This window comes from Sebastes umbrosus, chromosome 1, assembly GCF_015220745.1.
Source record: "Sebastes umbrosus isolate fSebUmb1 chromosome 1, fSebUmb1.pri, whole genome shotgun sequence".
In the NCBI taxonomy this organism is placed as follows: Eukaryota; Metazoa; Chordata; class Actinopteri; order Perciformes; family Sebastidae; genus Sebastes; species Sebastes umbrosus.
In genome coordinates this window covers 18,705,302-18,727,710 of record NC_051269.1, presented here as the reverse complement: position 1 = coordinate 18,727,710, position 22,409 = coordinate 18,705,302, and the positions used below count along the sequence as shown (strand labels likewise).

General features: G+C 41.6%; 1 protein-coding gene across 3 annotated transcripts in view; it reads right to left on the bottom strand.

Moving 5' to 3' along the window:
* Positions 1–17,994, bottom strand: part of LOC119490789 (membrane-associated guanylate kinase, WW and PDZ domain-containing protein 3) — a 169,055-nt gene extending 151,061 nt beyond the window's left edge. For 2 of the 3 annotated variants that reach the window (XM_037774274.1, XM_037774284.1), the window contains exon 1: positions 16,813–17,993. In XM_037774274.1, the coding sequence (XP_037630202.1) occupies positions 16,813–17,119 (307 nt within the window). In that variant the 5' untranslated portion in view covers positions 17,120–17,993. Of the gene's footprint in view, positions 1–16,812 lie in introns of all 3 variants that reach the window. The other variant, XM_037774264.1, reaches the window with a different exon arrangement.
* Between the last annotated feature and the right edge of the window lie 4,415 nt (positions 17,995–22,409).

The following is a 22,409-nucleotide window of genomic DNA, read 5'->3' as shown; positions in this document are numbered from 1 at the left end:
TTTTAATATAAAAATACAAACACATTGATTTGTTAAATATTGTGTTAAATAGGTGCACAGTATGACCGAGAATGTGATCTTAAAGGGTTAAAAATGTTTAATTTTTTGTCTCATTTCATCCCGACTTTAGGAGACGATTTACCAATGCCCCTTTATGAAGATTTGTTGTGCGAGAGAGGGAAAACGTATTTATGAATAATTGAAAAATCCTGATCAGTCTGCTGGGGTAACTATTTCAAATCTGACAGTGAGCTCCTCCAGCGCTGTGACCACTCAGCTCTGGTTGCTACTCTTATAAACTGCTGTGAAGTCATATTTTGGTGGCCAAAGAGGCCAATAAACATAATGGATGCTTGATTTAGTTTAGATTCATTAATCAATGGTGAAACATGCGTTTTATGAAATCTGATATAACACTCTACTTCACTCTGTACTATAAGGGAAGTCAACATTATCGGCCATAAATACAGACGATTGCCAAACCCTACTGCGTGAGTGAATTATGGGAAATGTGGTCCAGTGCTAAGTATCAAGGGAAAGGTTTGACAACAACTACTATAGTACTACTATGCTATAATTGAAAACATATTTGGTATACAACATCCAATCAGACAAATGCACCACACAGCCCCGGTGATAGTACCGTTACAACATAATGTAGTGGAATGCCATCTCATCCCTTCCTCTTCCTGAACACCACAACTGTATATTACACAACCGAGTTAATCACATCTGTTAACAACCATGGCCCGTCCATCTGCCCGCTCCCTGATGCCCTCCCTTCATCAGTCGGAACGACAGTGTGAAGCCGTCTGTAATCAGATTAGGCAGTGACTGGGTGACTGGGGCTTCTGCATCCACCCATCACTCCATCCCACCGTTAGCACAACATCTGCGTCATGTGGAGAACCATGTGCATGCTGTGAAAGAGACAGATTAATGCGCTGAGCATTATAGACCTCCATTTATAGTACACTAACAGGTCCCGTGTTGCTGCAAACAGCCCGCGTTGTCTGTGTCACTTTCATAATTAAGGAGACGCCACGTTCAAGAGGCAATATACGAAACAAGGTATGAAAAAGTTATTAGGTTTTATAATGCCATCTTCAGCGATGCATTGTTTATTCAGTCATCATAAAATTATACACAGGAAGGCAATAATAAACAATTTGTGGTGATGACGACCGAACGAGAGGAGATTATATGGGAATAAAAGCTGCAGCATTAAAACAGTGTTATTACAAGGAAGGCTTAAATAAAACATCACATGCGTGCATTTTCACAGAAAAGGCAAATATCATTAGAAGCTGTTATATACTGGAAATTAAAGTGGACCTATTATGCTTTTGTGCTTTTTCCCTTTCCTTTAGTGTGTTATATAGTTGTTTGTGCATGTAAATGGTCTGCAAAGTATGGTTGGGCGATATGGAGAAAATCAAATATCACAATATTTTTCACTAAATACCTCATTATTGATAGTGCGATGATATTGTAAGGCTGACCATTGGTGCTTTTACAAAAAAAGACATTATGACTAAGTGGGTAAAGGCAAATAATAGAATAGCTAGACCAGTCTGGTAAGTCCAGAAAAATACATCACAGCCTTTAAAACCAGGAAAATCTAAGACAATATCTAGTCTCTTATCACAATATCAATATAATATCAATATATTGTCCAGCCCTACTGCAAAGTAACAAAGCCCAAAGTCCAGGCCAAAGGAAGTTACTCTCCCCCACTGCTCCTGAACTGCCTTATTTGAAGTCCGCCTTTTCTTCCGTAACGTGGTGATGTCACTAAGTAACACATTTGCAAAATACCTGCCTAGTGGCTAGTTTGGCACGCTCTCAAACAAAACTAGTTAGAGCGGAGTCTGAAGAGTTTGGTTTGGTTGACCAATCACAACAGAGTGGGCCAGCCAACCAATCAGAGCAGACTGGGTTTTTCAGGAGGGGGGCGGGGGGGACAGAGCATTTCAGACAGATGGTGAAAAGAGCTGCTGCAGCACAGCCGGTATGAGAAATGTAAAGCGTTTTTTGAACATTAAAGCATGTCATCATGTTGTGGTAGAAACACAAAATACAAGTATGCACCTGACAATGAGCCTAATAGGTCCTCTTTAAGAAAAATATCATATTTGATCACCCAGTCTGACTCAAAGGGGAGAGTGCAGACGAGAAGTGAAGTGTATTAGATCATCTACAATACAAATATAGATTTAGCAGAGACTCTTCACTGTGTGCCCCTTGCTTCAGTGCCATTTATCATTGTGTCATTACTGAATCAGAATCTAACAGGCCTAATCTAACAGCCTCACTTTCTGGGGCAGTATGTTACAGGGGAAGTGGCGCAAAGAAGTCAAAGTCGAACAGAATGCACTTAGATTATCTCCCTCTTGACAGAGACGCACAAGAGGGGGCGCATCCTGGAGATTAGGTGCGCTGAGATAACCACGAGACGCGGAGCGTGTCTCGCAGCCTCTGGGAGCCGACATATGTGCTGCTCTTCACCTGGTAAAGGGCTCTACAGCCACTCACATCCCGCCTGCCACAGCACCGGCCTGATCCACCCTGCCTCGACCCTTAATGTCTCATTGGCATTCAGCTACACGCCTGCAGCGAGCGGCGAGTGGAAAGCTTGGCGCTATAGCTCGCCCGCTATTAAGATTCTACAAAGCCAGCCGTTCCCCTGCCGCCACAAGCACACAGAGAATCACACAGCCGAGGAATAATAAAAAGAGCTGAGGGTAACAGCTGGGCCAGCCAGTCACACAGGCAAAGACACAGAGACGGGGAAAAATGTAAAATTTGAAAGCTCTTTGCTATTCATAACGTTTACGAGGGCAGCACTTTGGTTCACCGTTCGCACCGCAATATCAGCTAATGAAAATTGTATACTCCAAGTGGCTAAATCACCAGTGCAAACGCGTGATCGCACCGGCCCCGGTTAGCCCCTCCATCCCACCCTCTGTCATCTGCAAAACCACACCGTGACCACCTCATGATGAGCTGTATTATTGGCGAGCCTCCCATCATGAACCACAGAGAGGCAGCCCCCCCCGCCCGCCCTCCGTACGGCCCATCGCCCCTGCCTGTTTACGTCAGCCTATGAACATCCCCCCCAGAATGCTAAGCCGCTTGCTAATCACCCTTTGAAAGAGCAGACTAATTCAGATGTCAAGGCCCATTACCTGTGAGCTGTCTAGAGGTGACCCGAGCCCCTATCTGAGCAGTGATAAACACCGGTTGGAGGATAAAATGCACATCTGGATAATAGGAAAGTGGGGGAGCGACACGCTGATGTGCAGTCACTGAACGCAGCTGACGGGGGTGTAGGGATGGTGCGTAGCAATCATTGTTGCATAAAGATAACGTCTTTCATGACAACGCTGGCCGGGTCAGTCAGCCGCCGTATGGCTGCCGCGCCCGTGGTAAAATAAACAAGGCTCTCAGACCGAGGAGTGACTCCTCACCGGCCGTCCCCTCCAATCTTCTCTCAGACACTGACGAGACACGATGCTCAACCAAGAGACGACCCAACAAACACCCTCCCCAATTTCACATCTACATGATGTGACTGATGCGCTCTGGAGCGAGACAGCAGGGAAAGAGCAGGAGAAAAGAATCACATTAGGGATCAACACTCGTATTTTCAGAGATACATCACATATAGACATCTTTTGGGGACTTTTGAGCTCCTGTTATGATCCTATTTTCACGATTACATATGAAAGGGTTTCTGTGGTTTCCAGGGGATAAAGTGATAAGACTAAATCCATTTTTATGGTACTACTAGCTACAGGGGATGTATCTGGACAAGTGCAGAACTCTTATAGTAGATGTATAACACATTTAGAGAAGAGTGGTGAATGACAAATTTCTTGGCAGATATCTCACAGCCATAGTTATGGGCAGATAGTAGGGCTGGGTATCCTTAGGATTTTATTGATACTACTACTCTTTTCGATACTCCTCATCGATTCGGTTCTTTATCGATATTCTTATCGGTTCTTTTTCATTACTAAAAAATGTCTTTTTAATATATTGTTTAAAAACAATTTATAAATTCAGAACAGAATTAGAATTCATGTATATTTTAAATATAACTAAATGTTTCTAAAGCAGCAACAGTAATGTTTACAACAGAAAAAATAAAATAAGCAAATAATATCTTACTGGAAACTAAACTAGAATGTCAATAACATCAATAATATTCCTGAGTGTAGTTAAGAAAGAATGAAGAACACAGACATCAGTCAGTATCAGTCCGTCCTCCTGTCCTCTGTCCTCTGTCCTCTGCTGCTGCGCCACGCCGTGCTGCGAAGCTCCGAATACTTCAGAGTATTTCTCACCGAAGCTTCGGAGCCTAAAAAAACGGTATTCAGCATAGCCCTAATTGATGAAGTATTGGCTTTTTACTCGCACTTGTACTTACTTACAGTAACAAGCGTAGTTGTTCTAATTATCTTCACTTCACCTGGTTTACTTCACTGTCTCCAGCGCCGCCTCTCTGCTCTGCTGTTTGCTGACTTCGCTGCGTGTAGTTGGAGGAGCTCAGCCCCGATATAAATAAATTACACCAAATCGATAAAATGCACCGATAATGTCGGAGTTTATCAATACTCCGGTCTCTGATAACTTAGCACCGATGTCCGTTTAATACCGAGTTTCGGTACCCATCCCTTGCAGATAGGAGCACAGAAAAGCAGAGCTCACCACAAAGCAGGCAGAAAGAACAGTGGGTAATGAGGGCAAACGGGATGCAGGTCAAAGCAAAAAATAACCACTATATAGTCATTACTCCTCATCTATTCAGTCAGCAGTGAAACCCACCCCCCAACTGCCAATTTGTTTCCACTACTAGAGCCCTATATACACTAACTAAAATGTAATAAATTATTTTATGGCCCCCCTAAAAAATACATATTTACTGGAACAGGATTAGAATTAGCCATTATATCGCAATATGACCACTAACAGGCATTTAGGACGACAACGGCATCTTTAATTGGAACAGCAGCTGAAGGCACCGAGGAACGGAAATCCCCCCAGAACCTTCCACTCATTAAAAATATATATATATATATAATATATATATATATATTCCAGAGGAGATACTGTAAACAGCCAAATGCTATTTGTATGCTTCACAGCTGTATGGCTACTATAGACAATGCAATTAGAGAATTAATTCTCCCATGTTGGAGATGCAACTTCCCATAATGGGCCGTGTAGCCTAGATTTGAGTTGGAGAGGATAATGTTGTTTGCTTGTACTGGTGTGCCACTGCCATCCCCTCACCACACACACACACACACACACACATACTCACTGCTCATTAAACACTGCCACCATGACCTGTGTCCACCACGCTCAGCTGCCTGGTTGGCTATGTGATCACCATGATATGACCATGCAGACGCCTCGCAATCTTCCAGTCCTCACACCGTTATAAGAGCTCCACTATTTCTTTTTTTATAACATGCTAAAAACACTTCTTTCTATAAGTGGCCTTAGGACAAAATGACATGAAGGATTTCCTTCCAGTTCAGCGAATATACGCACACAGGGGGTTTGGATGATAAACCCATTTACGCTCAGTTTTACCACCTTTTTTTCTCTGTTCGTTAGCAGAATTCAAACCGACGTGATTACAGAAAGACATGGTGTACGACAAAAAAAGAAGTTATGCTTATCAGAAAATTCATAGTGCTTTAAGATGGCTGTTTGGAATGTGCTGAAATCATCTGGAAACCATGCCGTTCTACCCACCTCTATATATCACTGAATATAAGCCTAACTGACATCCATGAAGCAAAACTGCACATACATTTCACATCTACAAGGCAATCATCATGAAACACACTTGTAATCAGTTTCAGAAAATGTAGGGTTCCAACGCCGAACCATCTCATCAGGCGTGCTGTTTACGTTAGCGTTCGGCATCAATCGCAGGTGCTGCTGGAGTGTGCGAGAGGAGCAGCCGCCGCCAATTTGATTAAAGTGGGAATAATGAGAGTGTGCTGGGGACCGGGAGGAGTCCTGCTATGCTTTCTAACTGTAGCCTACCACTTTACTCTAATATCACCAGTTACCACGCACATGCACACACAGGCACGTGCACGTCAGCATTGTATAGATGAATTATTGAGGACTTGGAGTAGGGTTGGGAGCAACTTTACGCTTGTTTGTTTTGTAGTTGAGTTACGCCTCCTCCCACCAACTCCCCCCCTCCTTTGAAACACAACACATGAGAGAGTGGGCTCTCCACTAGGATGCTATGGGATGTTGGCAGCTCTGCTTTGCAATAGTGTCATGGGAAACTGGTGCAGTTTTGTACTGGCAACAAAAAGTAATTAACGCTGCTATAGTCTTGATATCTTACTTTGCAAAAAAACAAAAGTAAGACTTGTTTCTGATGCAAATCAACATATGTGATGGAATTCAATAAATTAAATGGACTCCTGCACCTTCACTTATCATATTATGTTGGAAACCACCCCATAAACACCAAAATGTAAACAATTTTGTCTGGACCGCGGAGGGCCATCCCTACAAACACAAAGGTGTGTCTGATGAAGTTACACAATTGGTCAGCCGAGTGTTGGAGTTTCCTCATTGGCCGTTTCCCTTTCAAAATGAAAAGGCGGAGACAGTCCTTTATGCAAATGAACCCAACCAGCGCAACGCGTCCGGCTCACGAGGCTTGGACCAAGCTGTCAAACTAGGCCATGTTGTTTCCTGTTTGAAACGGCAAGCAGAAAACCAGCGACCAATCGCGTGCATTTCACGAGAGGGTACGTCACCGCTTTAACGGCTAGTTGAGTGGAGCAGCGCGTCCCCTAGTGTCTTCGCCAGACTGGTGGACATGTACTGCTGGAATTAACATTATAGACATGACCACTGAACATTTGTATAACAATTTAGCCACAAATTCGCAGACTGACTGTACACGGTCCAGACATATACTCAGTTTCGTTTTATCCTTTCTGTCCACCAAATATCCTGGGAATTCAGCAGCCAGGCCGGACAAAATATGATTTTAGGTCTCAGTTTTAATTTAAATTGTGTGTCAAGATGGACATTTTGCATAGTGTACTTTTAGATCTGTGCGTGCATGTTTGTGTGTGTGCATGTGTGTGTGTGGTAAGGAGGCAGCACTTCACTACAAGTCTGACAGCTGCCTCAGGCACACACAGGAGATGCTTGATGGGAGTCACAGAGGACAAACAAGCTGTATATCAACAAAATGCTTTGTAGGATGATATAGTGAGAGGCCAAGCAGATACAAAAACCATAGAGTGGTTACAAAAAAAGAAATAAAAAGGACGGGAAAATTGACATATTCTCCTTTCCACCTCTTAGAATTTAAAGCTGGGTAAGGCAGTCTATTTTTGCCTTTATTGGGCAAAAATTCCATAATAATCTTACCCCTCTCTCTCCACTCTTTGTTTTAAGCCCCTCCCACCAGACGAGGAGGGGCATGTGCATGCGCTTCATCCAGTAATAAGTACAAGTACTAGTCATTCATTTCAAACATCATCCCAATCATGATCCTGGTGTCTTTATACTGTATAGCGGCAATACTACTAGAATTACTTCCTGTTTTCTTAGCAAACTTGTGGGCCTGTAAACCCTTTTGGGGTGACATAGGCTACTGTGATTTGAGGCTCTAGCAGGCTACAATATCGGCGTTTCAGAAATGGAGAGAAAATGTTGTTAATAGTTTAGCCTTCTGCTAACCGAAGCCGTCATGGCTAAGGGACAGCCGTGAAACGCTTCACCGATATCATCAGACTCTTATTGATAAGTCTGTCTTCCGTTTTTCGATGGCTTCACAGTGTAGGAAGTTGCTGCCAATGCTGGAATAGCAGCTTTTCCTACAGGATATTCAGCCATTGAATCTGGCTTTCACCATCTGAAGGGACGTGCACATGCATCTGCATTTGTAGAACGGCCAATAGGAATGCTACTCTCTCTGAAATAAATTGTGATTTGTCATTGAAGCCTGTAAACAGAGCCATGAGGAGGTGCGGGAGTCTAGTTTTCTCTCAGAACACTTGAATTACAATATACTGAAAGGTTATTATGGATTTTTTGAGCAAAGATGCCAAAAATAAACTGCCTACTGCAGGTTTAATACAAGTATTTCAAGAAAGTGTGTGACCCAGGTTTTGAGGGCGTTTGAAGGCTTATCATGACAAAGATGTTTTCAATTGGTTTTGTTTAAGGGCCTCGCACTTGTCTGCACAATAAATATGTAATCAAAATGCATCATAGTCATCACAAGATCTAAATCATCCTCTTAGCACTATGTCTTTCTGATTCAAAGTGAACAGGGGAGCGAGCGTGGAGAGAGACGGCTATGAAATTAGAAAGACATTAATGAGGCGAGGTTAAAAGGCTGAGAATATCAGCAAAGGAAAGGACACTTCTGCTAATTGTCATGCTCTGGTGCTGTGGCAGGCAATCGTCCTGCATTTACAGTTTGACAGTCATGCAAAAGTGTCCCTGTGCAGCACAAACAAACCCACGCTGGCTGATGGGCGAGGTGACATGCCAGTGACATTAGTGGCGTTAACAAAACAGGTTGGCCTGGTGATCAAGAGCTGTGTTTCTCATCTCAAACACCAGTAAGGGTTAAGTATCACGAATGTCAAATCACCAGCAACCTGCTTGGAGTAAATTTTAAGGTGGTAGTTCCCATCCCAACCATAGAAATAGAATATGAATAGAACTGGCCTTCCCACTCAAAACAAAGCAATGTAGCATGATGGTCAGAGCGACATTTTTATGTGTACCGTTGCCATTGCAACCGTTTTACTTCTGTATAAACTTCCATAAAAAACAAGTCGCGGGCTCACTGTCAGCATGACATGTAATACAACAGCGTTGGTCTCTAGTGTGTGTGTGTGTGTGTGTAGTCCCGCCTTGCCAGCTATCTCTAAGTAAAATGAATTGGCCTTAACAGACATCGATTTGGCTCTGTGACTACCTCCGCTGCCAGCTTAGCATCGGAGCAACAATATGTGACACACTTTACGGCCCCACAGACGTGTTTTGTCACCATGACAACTAGCAACAATCGCCATTTTCTTTTGAGCTAGTCAAATGTCCAAACAGTTCAATATCCATTCTACTCTTATTCTATTTCTATATTCCCAGCCTTTTTTGTTTCCAGGTAGCTGTTCAGTATAAAAATAAACTCGCAGAAGCCTAAAACTTGCTTGAGTTAACTAATCTATCACATTAAACATCATGTCTGCTTTTATTTCTGTCAAAGTTACGTTGTCATTGTGCGAAAGTGCACAATGAGTGGAAAACCTATGCTTTATTGCCACACAATGATAAATATAACAACAATAAAAGCAGACGTGGTATCTACCTAAGCGAAGGTTTCTGCTGGCTGATTTTCATTATTGTAGTGAAATGAACTGAAGAACAGAAGACGCCTGGGAGGTAGGAAAAACACATTGAGCAATGTAAAACACTATATGGCGTGCTTTACAAAATGTTCAGCAGTAATATATAGATTTGTAGTTAATGGGCTGAAACATGCAAAAACATCAGTATGGTCCTTTAAGCTCTTGAAATATACAGTAGGGGCACAGCAGAGCTGTGGAGCTTCAATAACTGCAGCAGCAGGAGCACCTGATGCAATATTCTGCTTATATTTCACATAGGTGTCGAGTAGAGGTTTGCCAGGTTTCTGTTTTATACTCTGTGATACCTACATTGTAAATTATTAATGAGGCAAACGAGAATTCAATACCACCTACAGTTTATTGTGTGTACAGTAATAATTTAATCTATATGTGTCTGTTTCTTCATTCAGCCTTTATCTTGCCAGTTGGCACCAATGAGTTGGCTTAGAAACGAAAGCATCGTGAAGACAGTTGTAGACAACATACAGTAACATGCATACTGGGCAACATTGCAATTAAAATCACAACGAAGTGGCTACATAAGCACCAAACAGTCAATAATCCGATAGCAGAGCAGCAGGATCGGTGCCCAAGCCTAAATAGATCTTAGCAAAACAAAACATGACCGACGTCTTATTGAATCTGCATGAAAAACACTCATAATCACTGTGAAAAAAAAAAAAATCATTCAGCCTCAAATTACTTCGTAATGAGTTCCGTGCCAAAGGAGCGGCGTACGTGATGGCTCTCCTGCTCCGTTCAGCTGATTGTCAGAAACATCTCTGAGGCGAAAGAACAGATGTCTCTAGTTATTTGACCGGGCTCTCTGGGCCGCCGTATTCCCACTCTCACTCACTCTCTCTCTCATTCCCCATTTTTCTGTGCAGCTGACTACAAATCTCTTTGCGGTGACAAAGCATCGCCTGTCGAGAGGATGATTCCATTGAGAGGCACTTCCTGATATGAGAGGTGCATTAATGTGATTAACCCACACACACTATTGCCGTTTGATACAGGAGCTTAGGGGCTCATGTCACTCTGTATTCTTCTCTATTGGCATGATCAGCAGGTAATAGAAAATATGATGATGTGTATGAGTAGAAAGCAGGCAACTCAAAACATAATCTAGAGGAACAAATTGTTATCAGTTGCAGAATCCACCGCTGCTTTGTACAAACTCAGTTACTGTATGCAATCAACTTCAACATTTAAAAGGTAACCATTTGTGCCCGCGACTGAAATTTTTAATTTTGGAAGTGGAATTGTTCTCTGAGCACATGTGAAGACATTTTCAAAATTGGTCAAACCTGTTTGGCTGAAAATCAAATTCTTCTTATCATACTATATCTGGTATGTGCCCAAATACTAGATATAGTACGATACGAAAATGGCTGTATCTCAGGAACTACATGAAGCACAATGAAGTATTTGGTATCTATGAACTCATAACAAGTTGAATTTCAAAGATATGCACTGGGCTGTCAATCGATTCAAATATTTAATCATGATTAATCGCATGATTGTCCATAGTTAATCACGATGGATCGCAAATTAATCACACATTCTTTTATCTGTTCAAAATGTACCTTAAAAAGGAAGATTTTTCAAGGATTTAATAATCTTATCAACATGGGAGTGGGCAAATATGCTGCTTTAAGCAAATGTATGTATATATTTATTATTGGAAATCAATTAACAACACAAAACAATGACAAATATTGCCCAGAAACCCTCGCAGGTACTGCATTTAGCATAAAAAATATGCTCAAATCATAACAAGGCAAACTGCAGCCCAACAGGCAACAACAGTTGTCAGTGTGTCAGTGTGCTGACTTGACTATGACTTGCCCCAAACTGCATGTGATTATCATAAAGTGGGCATGTCTGTAAAGGGGAGACTCGTGGGTACCCATAGAACCCATTTTCATTCACATATCTTGAGGTCAGAGGTCAAGGGACCCTTTTGAAAATGGCCAGTTTTTCCCCGCCAAAACTTAGCGTAAGTTTGGAAGGTTATTTAGCCTCTGTCTATTGGTAAGCAAGCTAGTATGACATGATTGATACCAATGGATTCCTTAGGTTTTAGTTTCATATGATGCCAGTATCTTCACTCTAGCTTTTAAACTGAGCCTGCTACAACCTAAAAATCGCAAGTTGCGTTAATGCGTTAAAGAAATTAGTGGCGTTACAAGGAATTTGTGTTGACACGTTATTAGTGCATTAACTTTGACAGCCCTAATATGCACACATATGCATTGTAGAAAAATATCTTATATGGAAAACATTTAATCAACACAATACTTGCGTTTTTTCCTCATTTTCCAAAGATCCTGACTTTGACTATTAATAAAAGTGTGATTTTTCATGTGATTTAAACATTTCAAAGTTGTTCTGTTAGATATTTGCCCAAAATATATCCATACCAAATTTCAAGACTTTTGACCAATCAGAACAAATGTGAATGGCATTTTTCTGGCAATCATATTAAATATAGTCTTTGGCCACAAATGGGTTAAATCTGCCTCTGGAACTCAGCAGCTTACAGGAACAAATCAATTACACCATTATGCAGTCTTAATGTGTTCTCATTATCTAACCAACAATTATCAACAATTAAAATCAATAAAGAGAAACTTATCATCATCTCCCAATAATAAATGCGGTTATTCCAACACCTCGAAGGTGTTCCGAGTATTTCAATTAAATACCATTTTATTTACCTGCAATCTGGTGACTACGGTCATATTTCATGACTTTATTAATTATCATTAAACCAATTCCAACTGTCTGGCTGAGACACAAAGAGCTGTAATAGCAGGGTGCATAAATTGTAACAAAAGAGGGTTTGTATACATGTGTTTCATACATTTTCACAGCTAATAATGAAAGCTTGCTCCACTGTGTGCAGCACTGAGAAAGTATTCATTCGCTGCCAGGTTCATCATCCATTCAGCTGCATATAAATATCTACAGGTTGTATGTATGTTTTGATTGCACAGCGATTGAAGATGTATAGGAGGCACAGCAGAAAATAACCATGCGGCGGAAAAAAAGGGATTCTGGGATGGCATTCATGAACCTTTTCATCACGCATCTTTTTCCGACACTTAGCTGGGGGTACCGGCAGAAATAGATTCCTGTACCCACCGAGCTACGGAGCTTTTAATAGAGGCATCTCCCAGCTTAATCAAAGATAGCAGAGAAATTCACCTCATGCTACATTGTGATGTCTTGGCGTAGGCTTGGTGTGAACACCTTCATTTCGAACAGTAAAAAGGTATGTACAAGGATGTATGCATGTGAGAGGAGCCTCTTGGCAGTCCCTGGAGAATATATGATGCGGCAGAAGCAGCAGAAAAGTAAGTGAAGTGCTGCGCGCAACTCTTTCAGCTCGCACTCCTTTTTTCGATCAATGGCTGAGATGGATAATAGCCTCCATAGAGACTTGCATCCTGTCTATGCCTCAAATCTCCACTTCGGCTTTTGCATCTCTGCTCTTCCCTTCCTCCTTGCTCCTCCCAGCAGGAGCAGCACGGAATGCACACGAAGGCTGCGGTCAAAAAGTAAAAAAATTACGTCCTAATGTCTTTTCCTTGACCTCGATGGAAAACGTCATGAGGTCAAGGAAAGATGTGAAGGAGAATTCAGAAGGAGAATTCAACCACGGTGTTCAGAGACTGCACTGACTCCGTAGTTATGATGCGACGGCGGCGGATTTTAGTGACACGGATCTGCCGTGGTGAAACTACAATGTTCCGAAGATGGACTACAAAAGGCACCACTTCTTCCCCCTGCCTTCTTAAATAGCTCCTTCAGTGACAGGCTGCTTGACCTGCGATGTGTGAAAGGCGCCTTTTGTAGTCCATCTTCGGAACATTGTAGTTTTACCACGGCAGATCCTTCTGCACTTTACATCAACATGTAATAAAGGATTATCTTACCCAACATGGACAACCGTTGAGAAATATCACTTCATTACCACGGTTGGAATTGAAATAAAAAAGGAATAACATATAGGCTACCACAAAAGTTGATAATGATAAATATTGAGTTATTTTTTAAGTTATGGTGAAGGAGTAGAACCATTAAATGTATATTTCCTCTTCCTCCTTTTCGGACGTAATATTTATTTATGCTGATTATTTGTTTGCTATATGTTTACTGTTCATTATAGTTGTTATTCTTGTTTTGTTTTTTACTTATTTGTTACTTGTTCAAAATAAATAAATTGAAAATAAAGTGAAACTAAATGGTTGTCACTGTCCACTCATATCTATCAACATGAATCCTATTAGAATATGACTGTATGAAAATATCAAACGAGATATGCAAATCGTTTGTTTTCATGAACGGCCAAATGGTGCGTCGCTTTAAAAGTTGCGACCGCAAGGAATTGTGGGATGTTACTATCTCCTTTCCTTTGGTAGAGGATGGTCCAGTGTATCCTATGCTAAAGGAGATAAGAAAGGAGGCATTGAAGCTCCTTTCCTCAGTATTTAGAGTATTCGAACAGCTCTCATCATGGCTGCTACTGAGATACTTACGGGTCATTTCACTCCATTATAGGAACCTTCCTAAGCAAAAAGGACTTTTCAACCGCGGCCCAAGAGGATCTTGGGTAGAACATGAGGGGGGTGGGGGGGAACATCTGGTAGACCCAGAGAGCCTGGTCCGTCGCTGCCGGGCCGACCGCCGCCGTCGTGTCATCGCAGATTCCCGTGGCTTCCTGGTTAACAGCTGATCCTCTCTAGGCCCACCGCCTCCATCAGCGTAGAGAAAGCCCACTCGCCGACTCAATTATGCAAGAGGCGTGAATTAAACATGAGGCTACCGCACAGGAATGTATATACACACACACACACACACACACACACATACACACATGCACAAATGCACAATATGTAATCATACAATATAACAACCCCATCTGTATGCTGACGCCAGGGGGGATCTGTGAGGCAAACAGAACATTGTAGAGCTGATCCATGCTGCTTGTAACATCACATATGACTGAAACTGAATATGGATGCCTAAGCCAGACAGGTAAGAGTGACAGTGAAGGACTATGTGATGAGGAATTTCACCATCTTCGCCACCTATTACTTCCCTGTGAGCTTTAAAGAGGAAAAAAGAGTGGGATTTAAGCCGGGAGCCGATTTTCTCCCCATGCCTCTCTCTCTCCCTCTGTTTCTTTGTGCCTCTCTCGCTCCGCCATGCCCTTTATTAATCATCCTTGGTTAGTGGGGCAGAGAGCGTGGTGTTAGGAGCTCTGGGGAGCCACAAAATACACACACACACACACACACACACACACACCTTCATGTGTTGCACACTAATAGGCACAGGACTCCAGGCAAACGTTCCTCCTTTCGTCTCTTGTTTGCTTATAAAAAGATATCAAAATCAATAAAATATTCATTTAAAAAAAACGCAGGAAAAAACTCCCAGGAATGACTACACGCACCATAAGTGGGCATGTGCACACATCCAGCTGATCTTCAGGGGATCCTGGCCCTGAAGTCTTGGGACTCAGCTGCTGCTGTAACCTTTTGAACGGTCTCAGTTCTTGTGTCCAGCTCCGGCATACAAGCACAGTGAGGCTGCATCTCACCCTCACCGGTTAACACACACACACAACTGCACCTCCAGAGCCATTAAAACCCTCAAGTTGGGTCCGAACCAGTACAGGACAGCATCACCGAGCCATCACAGCCATTAGACCTCATTATCACAGTGTTTGGATGTGGCAGCCAGCATCCTCGGAGAGCTGGATGCGGGGTACAACGGGGGGTACAACCGACCACTCTTCTCTTGCTTCTTCTGTGGCCAATGGGCAGCTACAGAGCAGACTGAATAATGGAGGGTGTAATTAGGCCTTATTTCTATGCATGTATAAGTGCACTTAGCCTAGAAGGCTCCAACTGGGCTACATGCCATTATTACCATTATCACTATTCGAGCTCCCTGAGAAAGTGGTGAGAGAATTGGCCCATTAGATGATATGGGACAGTGGGAGGTTTACAGTAGAAGTCTGGGATATCCTTGGTGGGTATATAGACACAGTTAAACTCCCTTTATTCACCTTTTTTTGCAATGGTTTATCTAACTTTAGCTGACATGTATACATCCATATATCACAGGGAGACATATAAGAGTGATTCTATAATTAGGGGTACATGTCATGTCCATGGGCTGTATTTATCAATTTAACTAAATATTCACTTCAAGCAATGGTCAATTTTATATCAGGGCACATTTCTCTTTCATTTAATACAAAAAAGTCAACAAGTCACATGATTTATTTTGCAGAAAATGCATATTTTATACTGGAATTTGCTGTTTTTGTGCTGTTAAAATTAAATTCTTATTATTTTTGTTATGTCCGATTTGCTAAATGTCAGGTTTTGCTCTTCAGATTAACATTAAAATACATGTTTTTGTATATAATTTTCATAATTATTTGCTCAAAATAATCATTAAAATATGAGAAAGATGTTGTAAAAGCTATTTGGCTCATTCATGTACATTAAATCATCCACTTTGTGCGTGTCCGAGAAATCTCTGTCAACTGTGTTACCCATTGAAAAAAAAAAAAAACATATTGCAAGTTATATGAGGAGGAAGTCTGTAAGGATGAATGTTGATTTGAGGATGTTTGGCTGAGATGTGGCTAAAGGTGCCATGTTTCTCTACATTACTGGGTGTGTGTGATCATGGGGGTTGTTGTATTTGGTGGATGCCACATATCTAAAACGCTCAACTTACAAAACAGAGCTCAGGGAACAACAGCAGCAGATCAAAAGGCCACAACATTTGTTCCGATTGGTCACCTATTTGCAGTATACAGTATATAGATATATCTAATATTTGGGCACATGGAACGACTGTTTTTTCCTCAAATATAATGGAGTGTACGACAGTAGTCCCATGTGCCCAAATACTAGATATAGCATGATAAGAAAAACTCCATTTTCAGCCGGTTGACCAAAAATGTCTCCACATTTCCAGAGAACACTCCCACCAAAGGAAATTATAAATTTCAGTAGCAGGCACAAATGTGTAGCTTTGGGAGTAAATTAAATTAAACCTGCGTTTCAAAGCATGTTATAAATGATGCACAGTTTGCTTTTACCAAAACCTCTCCAATACAGCATGATGGATTTTGACAATTTGGGCGTGTTGTCTCACAGGACAGTCATATGTCAGTAATCTCATGTGCCCAAATACTAGATATAGTATGATAAGAAAAACTCATGAGGGTTGTTGTGTTTGGTGGATGCTACATATCTAAAACGCTCATCTTACAAAACAGAGCTCAGGGAACAACAGCAGCAGCAGCAGTGGTGGTGATGGGAAACAGAAAGCAAAGCATGACATGATGGAGACGCACCTGGTTTCACCGTCTTCAAGCGAATGGGCTCCCTAAAGTGTCGTATGACAGCCAGGGTGTCTCGGTTTGTAAGTCCACTGACGGGCGTGCCGTTCACCTCCAGCAACACGTCCCCGTAGTAGGGCAGCTTTCCGACGTGACACACCAGCACGTCCAGCTTCATCTGACCCAGGTGGGGGAACTGTCCCAGCTCGGCTCCACCGAGCACCTCCACCACGGAGCCGAAGTCCCCCAGGTTACCCCACGACACCGCGCACTCCACCACTTTACCCGACCAGTGTTTCTTCTTCTTCAGCGTCCTGGACATGGTTCACTCCCGGAACAACTGACGATAGAGCTGCTTACAGTCGACTCGGTGTTTCGCTCAAACGGACGCGGAGTGACGCGGCCTAACAAACCCTCCTGAGTTGGTATTCTCCCGCCCTGCTGCTGTGGATCTCATCTTTCTGACATTTAGGAGGCTGGTTTTTCACCCCGTGTATCCGCCGCTGAGGAGTGTCTTCATCGTCCGGTGCCCGCACAGTTGCCCGGGTTACAGTAATTCACAGTTGCCCGGGTTACAGTAATTCAGTTGCCCGGGTGACAGTAAAATTCCAAAACGCTCCTTGTGCGTAAAAACCGGAGTTTGACAGCGGTGCGAGGTTGGTTAAAAAAGAGGAATAAAACGGGGTTTCACACTCTCCGTCCTTACTCTGGAACCAAATCCGTCCAAACAAAATGTAAACACAGAGTATTTCACTCACTCGGCGGCGTTTCTGTCGCTGAAATGCAGTGCGTCAACGAGAAATACCCCTCATACCTGTCTGTGGGCGCAGGATGCGGATAGACGGAGCGGCGGCAGGCAGCGATCACCGGTCGGTCGGTTTATTACGCGGTTGAGATCCAGCTCAGAGGTGACTGAGCAGAGAAACATCTGCGAGTGGTTTGTCTGCTACAGGTTTGAACACACCTGGCAGCGCCAAAGAGAGAGATGTTGCCAAGCTGCGGAACGCCCCTTTTTACGCGCAGCAGCAGCAGCAGCAGCAGCGGCGGACGCGTTTTGGAGACGCGCGTTTTGTGGCTGGCTCCATCATCCGGTGTGTTGTGGTACTAAATTGAAAAAAAAAAAAAAAAAAAACACCAATGTAAATCCATAATGTTCACTGTAACTTATTCTCGTTTTAGTCCCTGTCTAAATATATATAGTTTAATCTATAATAATACATAATTTATTCGTTGATTATATTTTGTATTAAAGGACCCATTTTGTAAAAAGTGAAATTTTCACATCTTTTATATTATAAAGCAGGTTTAAAGGGACTATTTGTAACTTTCAGAATTGCTTGTTAACAGCGACACCTGTGGCCGTTAAGTCAACGAAATTCAGCGCTTGCCTGCTCTAAATAGACATGAACGAGCATCGTTCAAAACAGTGAGGCGACACACGTCAGCTAAAACCACAATATCACTCTATATTTCAGCTGCTTGTCAGTAATGTTAGCTGACCAGACGAAGGTCTCTCCACGAATCAATGCTGATCTTAGTGTTGGCTTTTCCTCCCGACCGCGGTCGGAGGGAACAGGGGAGACACCGGCACCCGGTCGGAGACAATAACGTTTCTCGCTGAGGAGCTCCGTCACTTCACAAGACACTGGAAACCTCTGTTGGTCTAGAGGAGCAGCAGCAGTTATTTCTGCACAAACGTCCACTGTACATTCACTAGATATTCTCAGAGCTAAACTAACTCTTCTGCAGTGTGTAGTGAGCGCGCGTTCACATCTAGAGGTGGAGCGAGAACGCGAGAATGCGCGCAGTGTGCTAGTGAAGGCAAGCAGGCCACACGCAAGCGCGCATATGGGTCCCATATTGTAAAAGTGAAATTTTCACGTCTTTCATATACACAGCCAGTATTCAGAAATTGTGCGTTTTAAAACAAACCGTTGGATTTCTGTCCATTTGTGATGTCACAAATATACAATATTTAGACCGCTTGACAGTTTTAAACATAAACATATTAAATGTGTCCCAGTTTATTTCCTGTTGCAGTGTATGTGAATGACATCAGCTGACAGGAAGTAAACATGGACCCAAGCTGTTTCCTAGCAACGCAATTCCGTTGTCATTCTGTTGAAATGCACTGAAACGGAGCGTTTCAGACAGGAGGGTGACTACAGGTATATTCAGACAGACAGTATCAGGAAAATAAAGTGTTTTCTGAACATTAAAGCATGAAAACATGTTCTGGTAGAAACACAAAATACAAGGTTGAACCTGAAGATGAGCATGATATGGGACCTTTAATAATCTGAATCTTTAAAGTAACTAAAGTTATTAAATCAATGTAGTGGAGTAAAAAGAACATTATTTCCCTCTGAGATGTAGTGGAGTAGAAGTAGAGCATATCAGAACATGGAAATACTCAAGTAAAGTACAAGTACTTGAGTAAATGTACTTAGTTACTTTCCACCACTGAGTACATGCTATACTGTTGTGTTTTTCTAAGCATTCTTTACTGCTCCTGTTGAAATAAAATAATTGTTGATTATTTAACTGAAAAGTAGTATTGTGTTTTTGATACCTTCACTTTTTTGCATTAAATCATACCTGAATGTTTGCTTAAATTGATTGGATGTGACACAGCCCTACCTAGAAAAATGTCCACCAGCCGCCACTGATATAACACCAATGTTTATCTGCATTTAAAAAAACAAAACACATATAGGGGTCTGGCATATCAGGCAAAATATGTCCTAACAGACTGACTAAAAATACACAGAGCATGTAATGCTAATATCAAGCGTGCAGAACAAATTACACCTAATTAGGACTCTTAATGTGTACAGAGTGAGGTAAGTATTCCTGGGGAGGGTTGATCATACATAATAAGTGTCTTCACAGTGCCACCTACTGGCACAATGAGAGAGATCTAAACGATTTGCTGCTCTAGTTCATCCCTCCCTGATGGTATACCTACAGTACATACCAGCACGCCTGACTGCATTCAACTGCATTTATCCGTGCATGCATGAGCTCTGAGACAGTGATTGAATTGTGGGTAATTGTCACTATAGTAGACTGTTATCTGCGGCGTTGTTTTCCAATTGTTTGTGCAGAAAATACTCAGAGTATCCCTCTGAATATATTATCATCATTAATGTTGGTCCAGTGCAGAACATCTGACCTTCTTATTCAATTGGGAAACTCCCACCTACATGGAAAGCCTGCATATTTGATGGCCTCTTGCATTTACATAAATTGATGTCTGTAGGCAAACTATTTTTGAGATATGATAGCTCCTTTGTCTTTGTGTAATATTGGTTTCATGATAAATGTTACCGGAGCATGATGGAAAATTGAACACGATGCAAAAGTGAAGTGGTGCATTTGTGCCCGAAGAATTTATTTATCATGATAAGTAAAAAAGACCACAACATTTGCTCCGATTGGTCATCTATATGCAGTATACAGTATATAGATATATCTAGTATTTGGGCAAATGGGACGGCTGTTTTTTCCTAAAATATAATGGACTATAACAGTAGTCCCGTGTGCCCAAATTAGAGCTGTTGATCGATTAAAATATTTAATCACGATTAATCACTATGACTTGCCCCAAACTGCATGTGATTATCATTAAGTGGGCATGTCTGTAAAGGGGAGACTCGTGGGTACCCATAGAACCCGTTTTCATTCACATATCTTGAGGTCAGAGGTCAAGGGACCCCTTTGAAAATGGCCGTGCCAGTTTTTACTTGTCAAAATTGAGTTGTTATTATCATTAAATTACTCATTTAGCCTCCTTTGTGACAAACTAGTATGACATGGTTTGTACTAATGGATTCCTTAGGTTTTATAGTTTCATATGATACCAGTATCTTCACTCTAGTGTTAAAACTGAGCCTGCTACAACCTAAAAATCACAAGTTGTGTTAATGCGTTAAAGAAATTTGTGGCATTAAAACAAATTTGCGTTAACTGGTTATTATTGCGTTAACTTTGACAACCCTAGCCAAAATACTATAATTAGTATGATAAGGAGAAATTACACATTTGTTCTGATTGGTCAAAGGTCTTGGAAGTCTTGAAACTCTTTAACAGTGCAACTTTGACATTTTCAGATCACATGGAAAATCACACTTTTATTAATATTGAGGGTAAATGCTAACATTGTGTTTATTGAATGTTTTCCATATGAAAAATGTATTTTACACTGCATATGTGTACATATCTTTAATATTCAACTTGTTATGAGTTCATAGATACCAAATACTTGTTTGCGCTCCTTGTAGTTTCTGAGACACAGCCATTTTCTTATCATTCTATATCTAGTATTTGGGCACTTGGGGCTACTGTTTTTTCCTCAAATCAAATGGAGTATGACAGTAGTCTCATGTGCCCAAATACTAGATATAATATGATAAGAAAAACTCAATTTTCAGCCGGTTTGACTGAACATTTTTCCACATTTGTGCTTAGGCAAGCCGAGAGAACACTCCCACCAAAGGAAATTATAAATTTCAGTTGCAGGCACAAATGTGTAGCTTTGGGAGTAAATTGAACCTGCGTTTCAAAGCATGTTATAAATGATGTTTTGTCACAGTTTGCTTTTACCAAAACCTCTCCAATACAGCATGATGGATTTTGACAATTTGGGCGCGTTGTCTCACAGGACAGTCATATGTCAGCGCCATGCAGTCGAGTTAATTAACTTCCTAAAAGGAAGCAGGGAACACACAGCGTTTGTAGTATTTATGAAGCAGCAGTAGTTTCTGTTCTCTGGGTGTGATGCATTAGAAGTCTGTTTTTAAATACAGAGTCGCCACCCTGGACGCCGTGCTGCATAATTCATCGCCTTGTAAGAGGATGATTAACAATGCTATCGTGTCTTTGATGGGGAGCGGCGAGCCAAACAAACTGCGCACTTTAAAAAGACTGACGCACAGTCAGATCTGTGGTATTCCACTGGGTTTGTGTAGGAGGGACTTTTTAAAAAATGAGGTCTCTTTCTTAACGTCAAGACTGATGATGCACTAACAGTTTTTTAAGGCCCCTATTAGCTGGCTTTGTGTTGGCTTGGCACGACTAAATCCAGATTATGGATGGCTTGGCCTTTTAAATCGTTCCATGGTGTGCCCAGAAATCATGTTGTGGTTAAGACCCCCTGTGCCTGGAATTACATGTAACCTAAATCAAATCCTGCAAGAACATTTTCCCTCATTTCTCTTTAAGCCCTCCTACTGTCAGTAAAAATACACACATCACTGAAATCTGAAACAAATTACTTTATTGATCGTCGAGAGAAAAGGAACTCTTTTGATAAACGATCAAACATGATAAAATATTTGCTTGTTTCAGCTTCAAAAGTGGGAGCGTTTCCTGCCTTTCTCTGTTATATATCATCTAGGGCTGTCAATCGATTAAAGTATTTAATCAGGATTAATCGCAAATTAATGACACTTTTTTTATCTATTCAAAATGTACCTTAAAGGGAGATTTGTCAAGTATTTAATACTCTTATCAACATGGGACTGGACAAATATGCTGTTTTATGCAAATGTATGTATATATTTATTATTGTAAATCAATTAACAAAATAAAACAATGACAAATATTGTCCA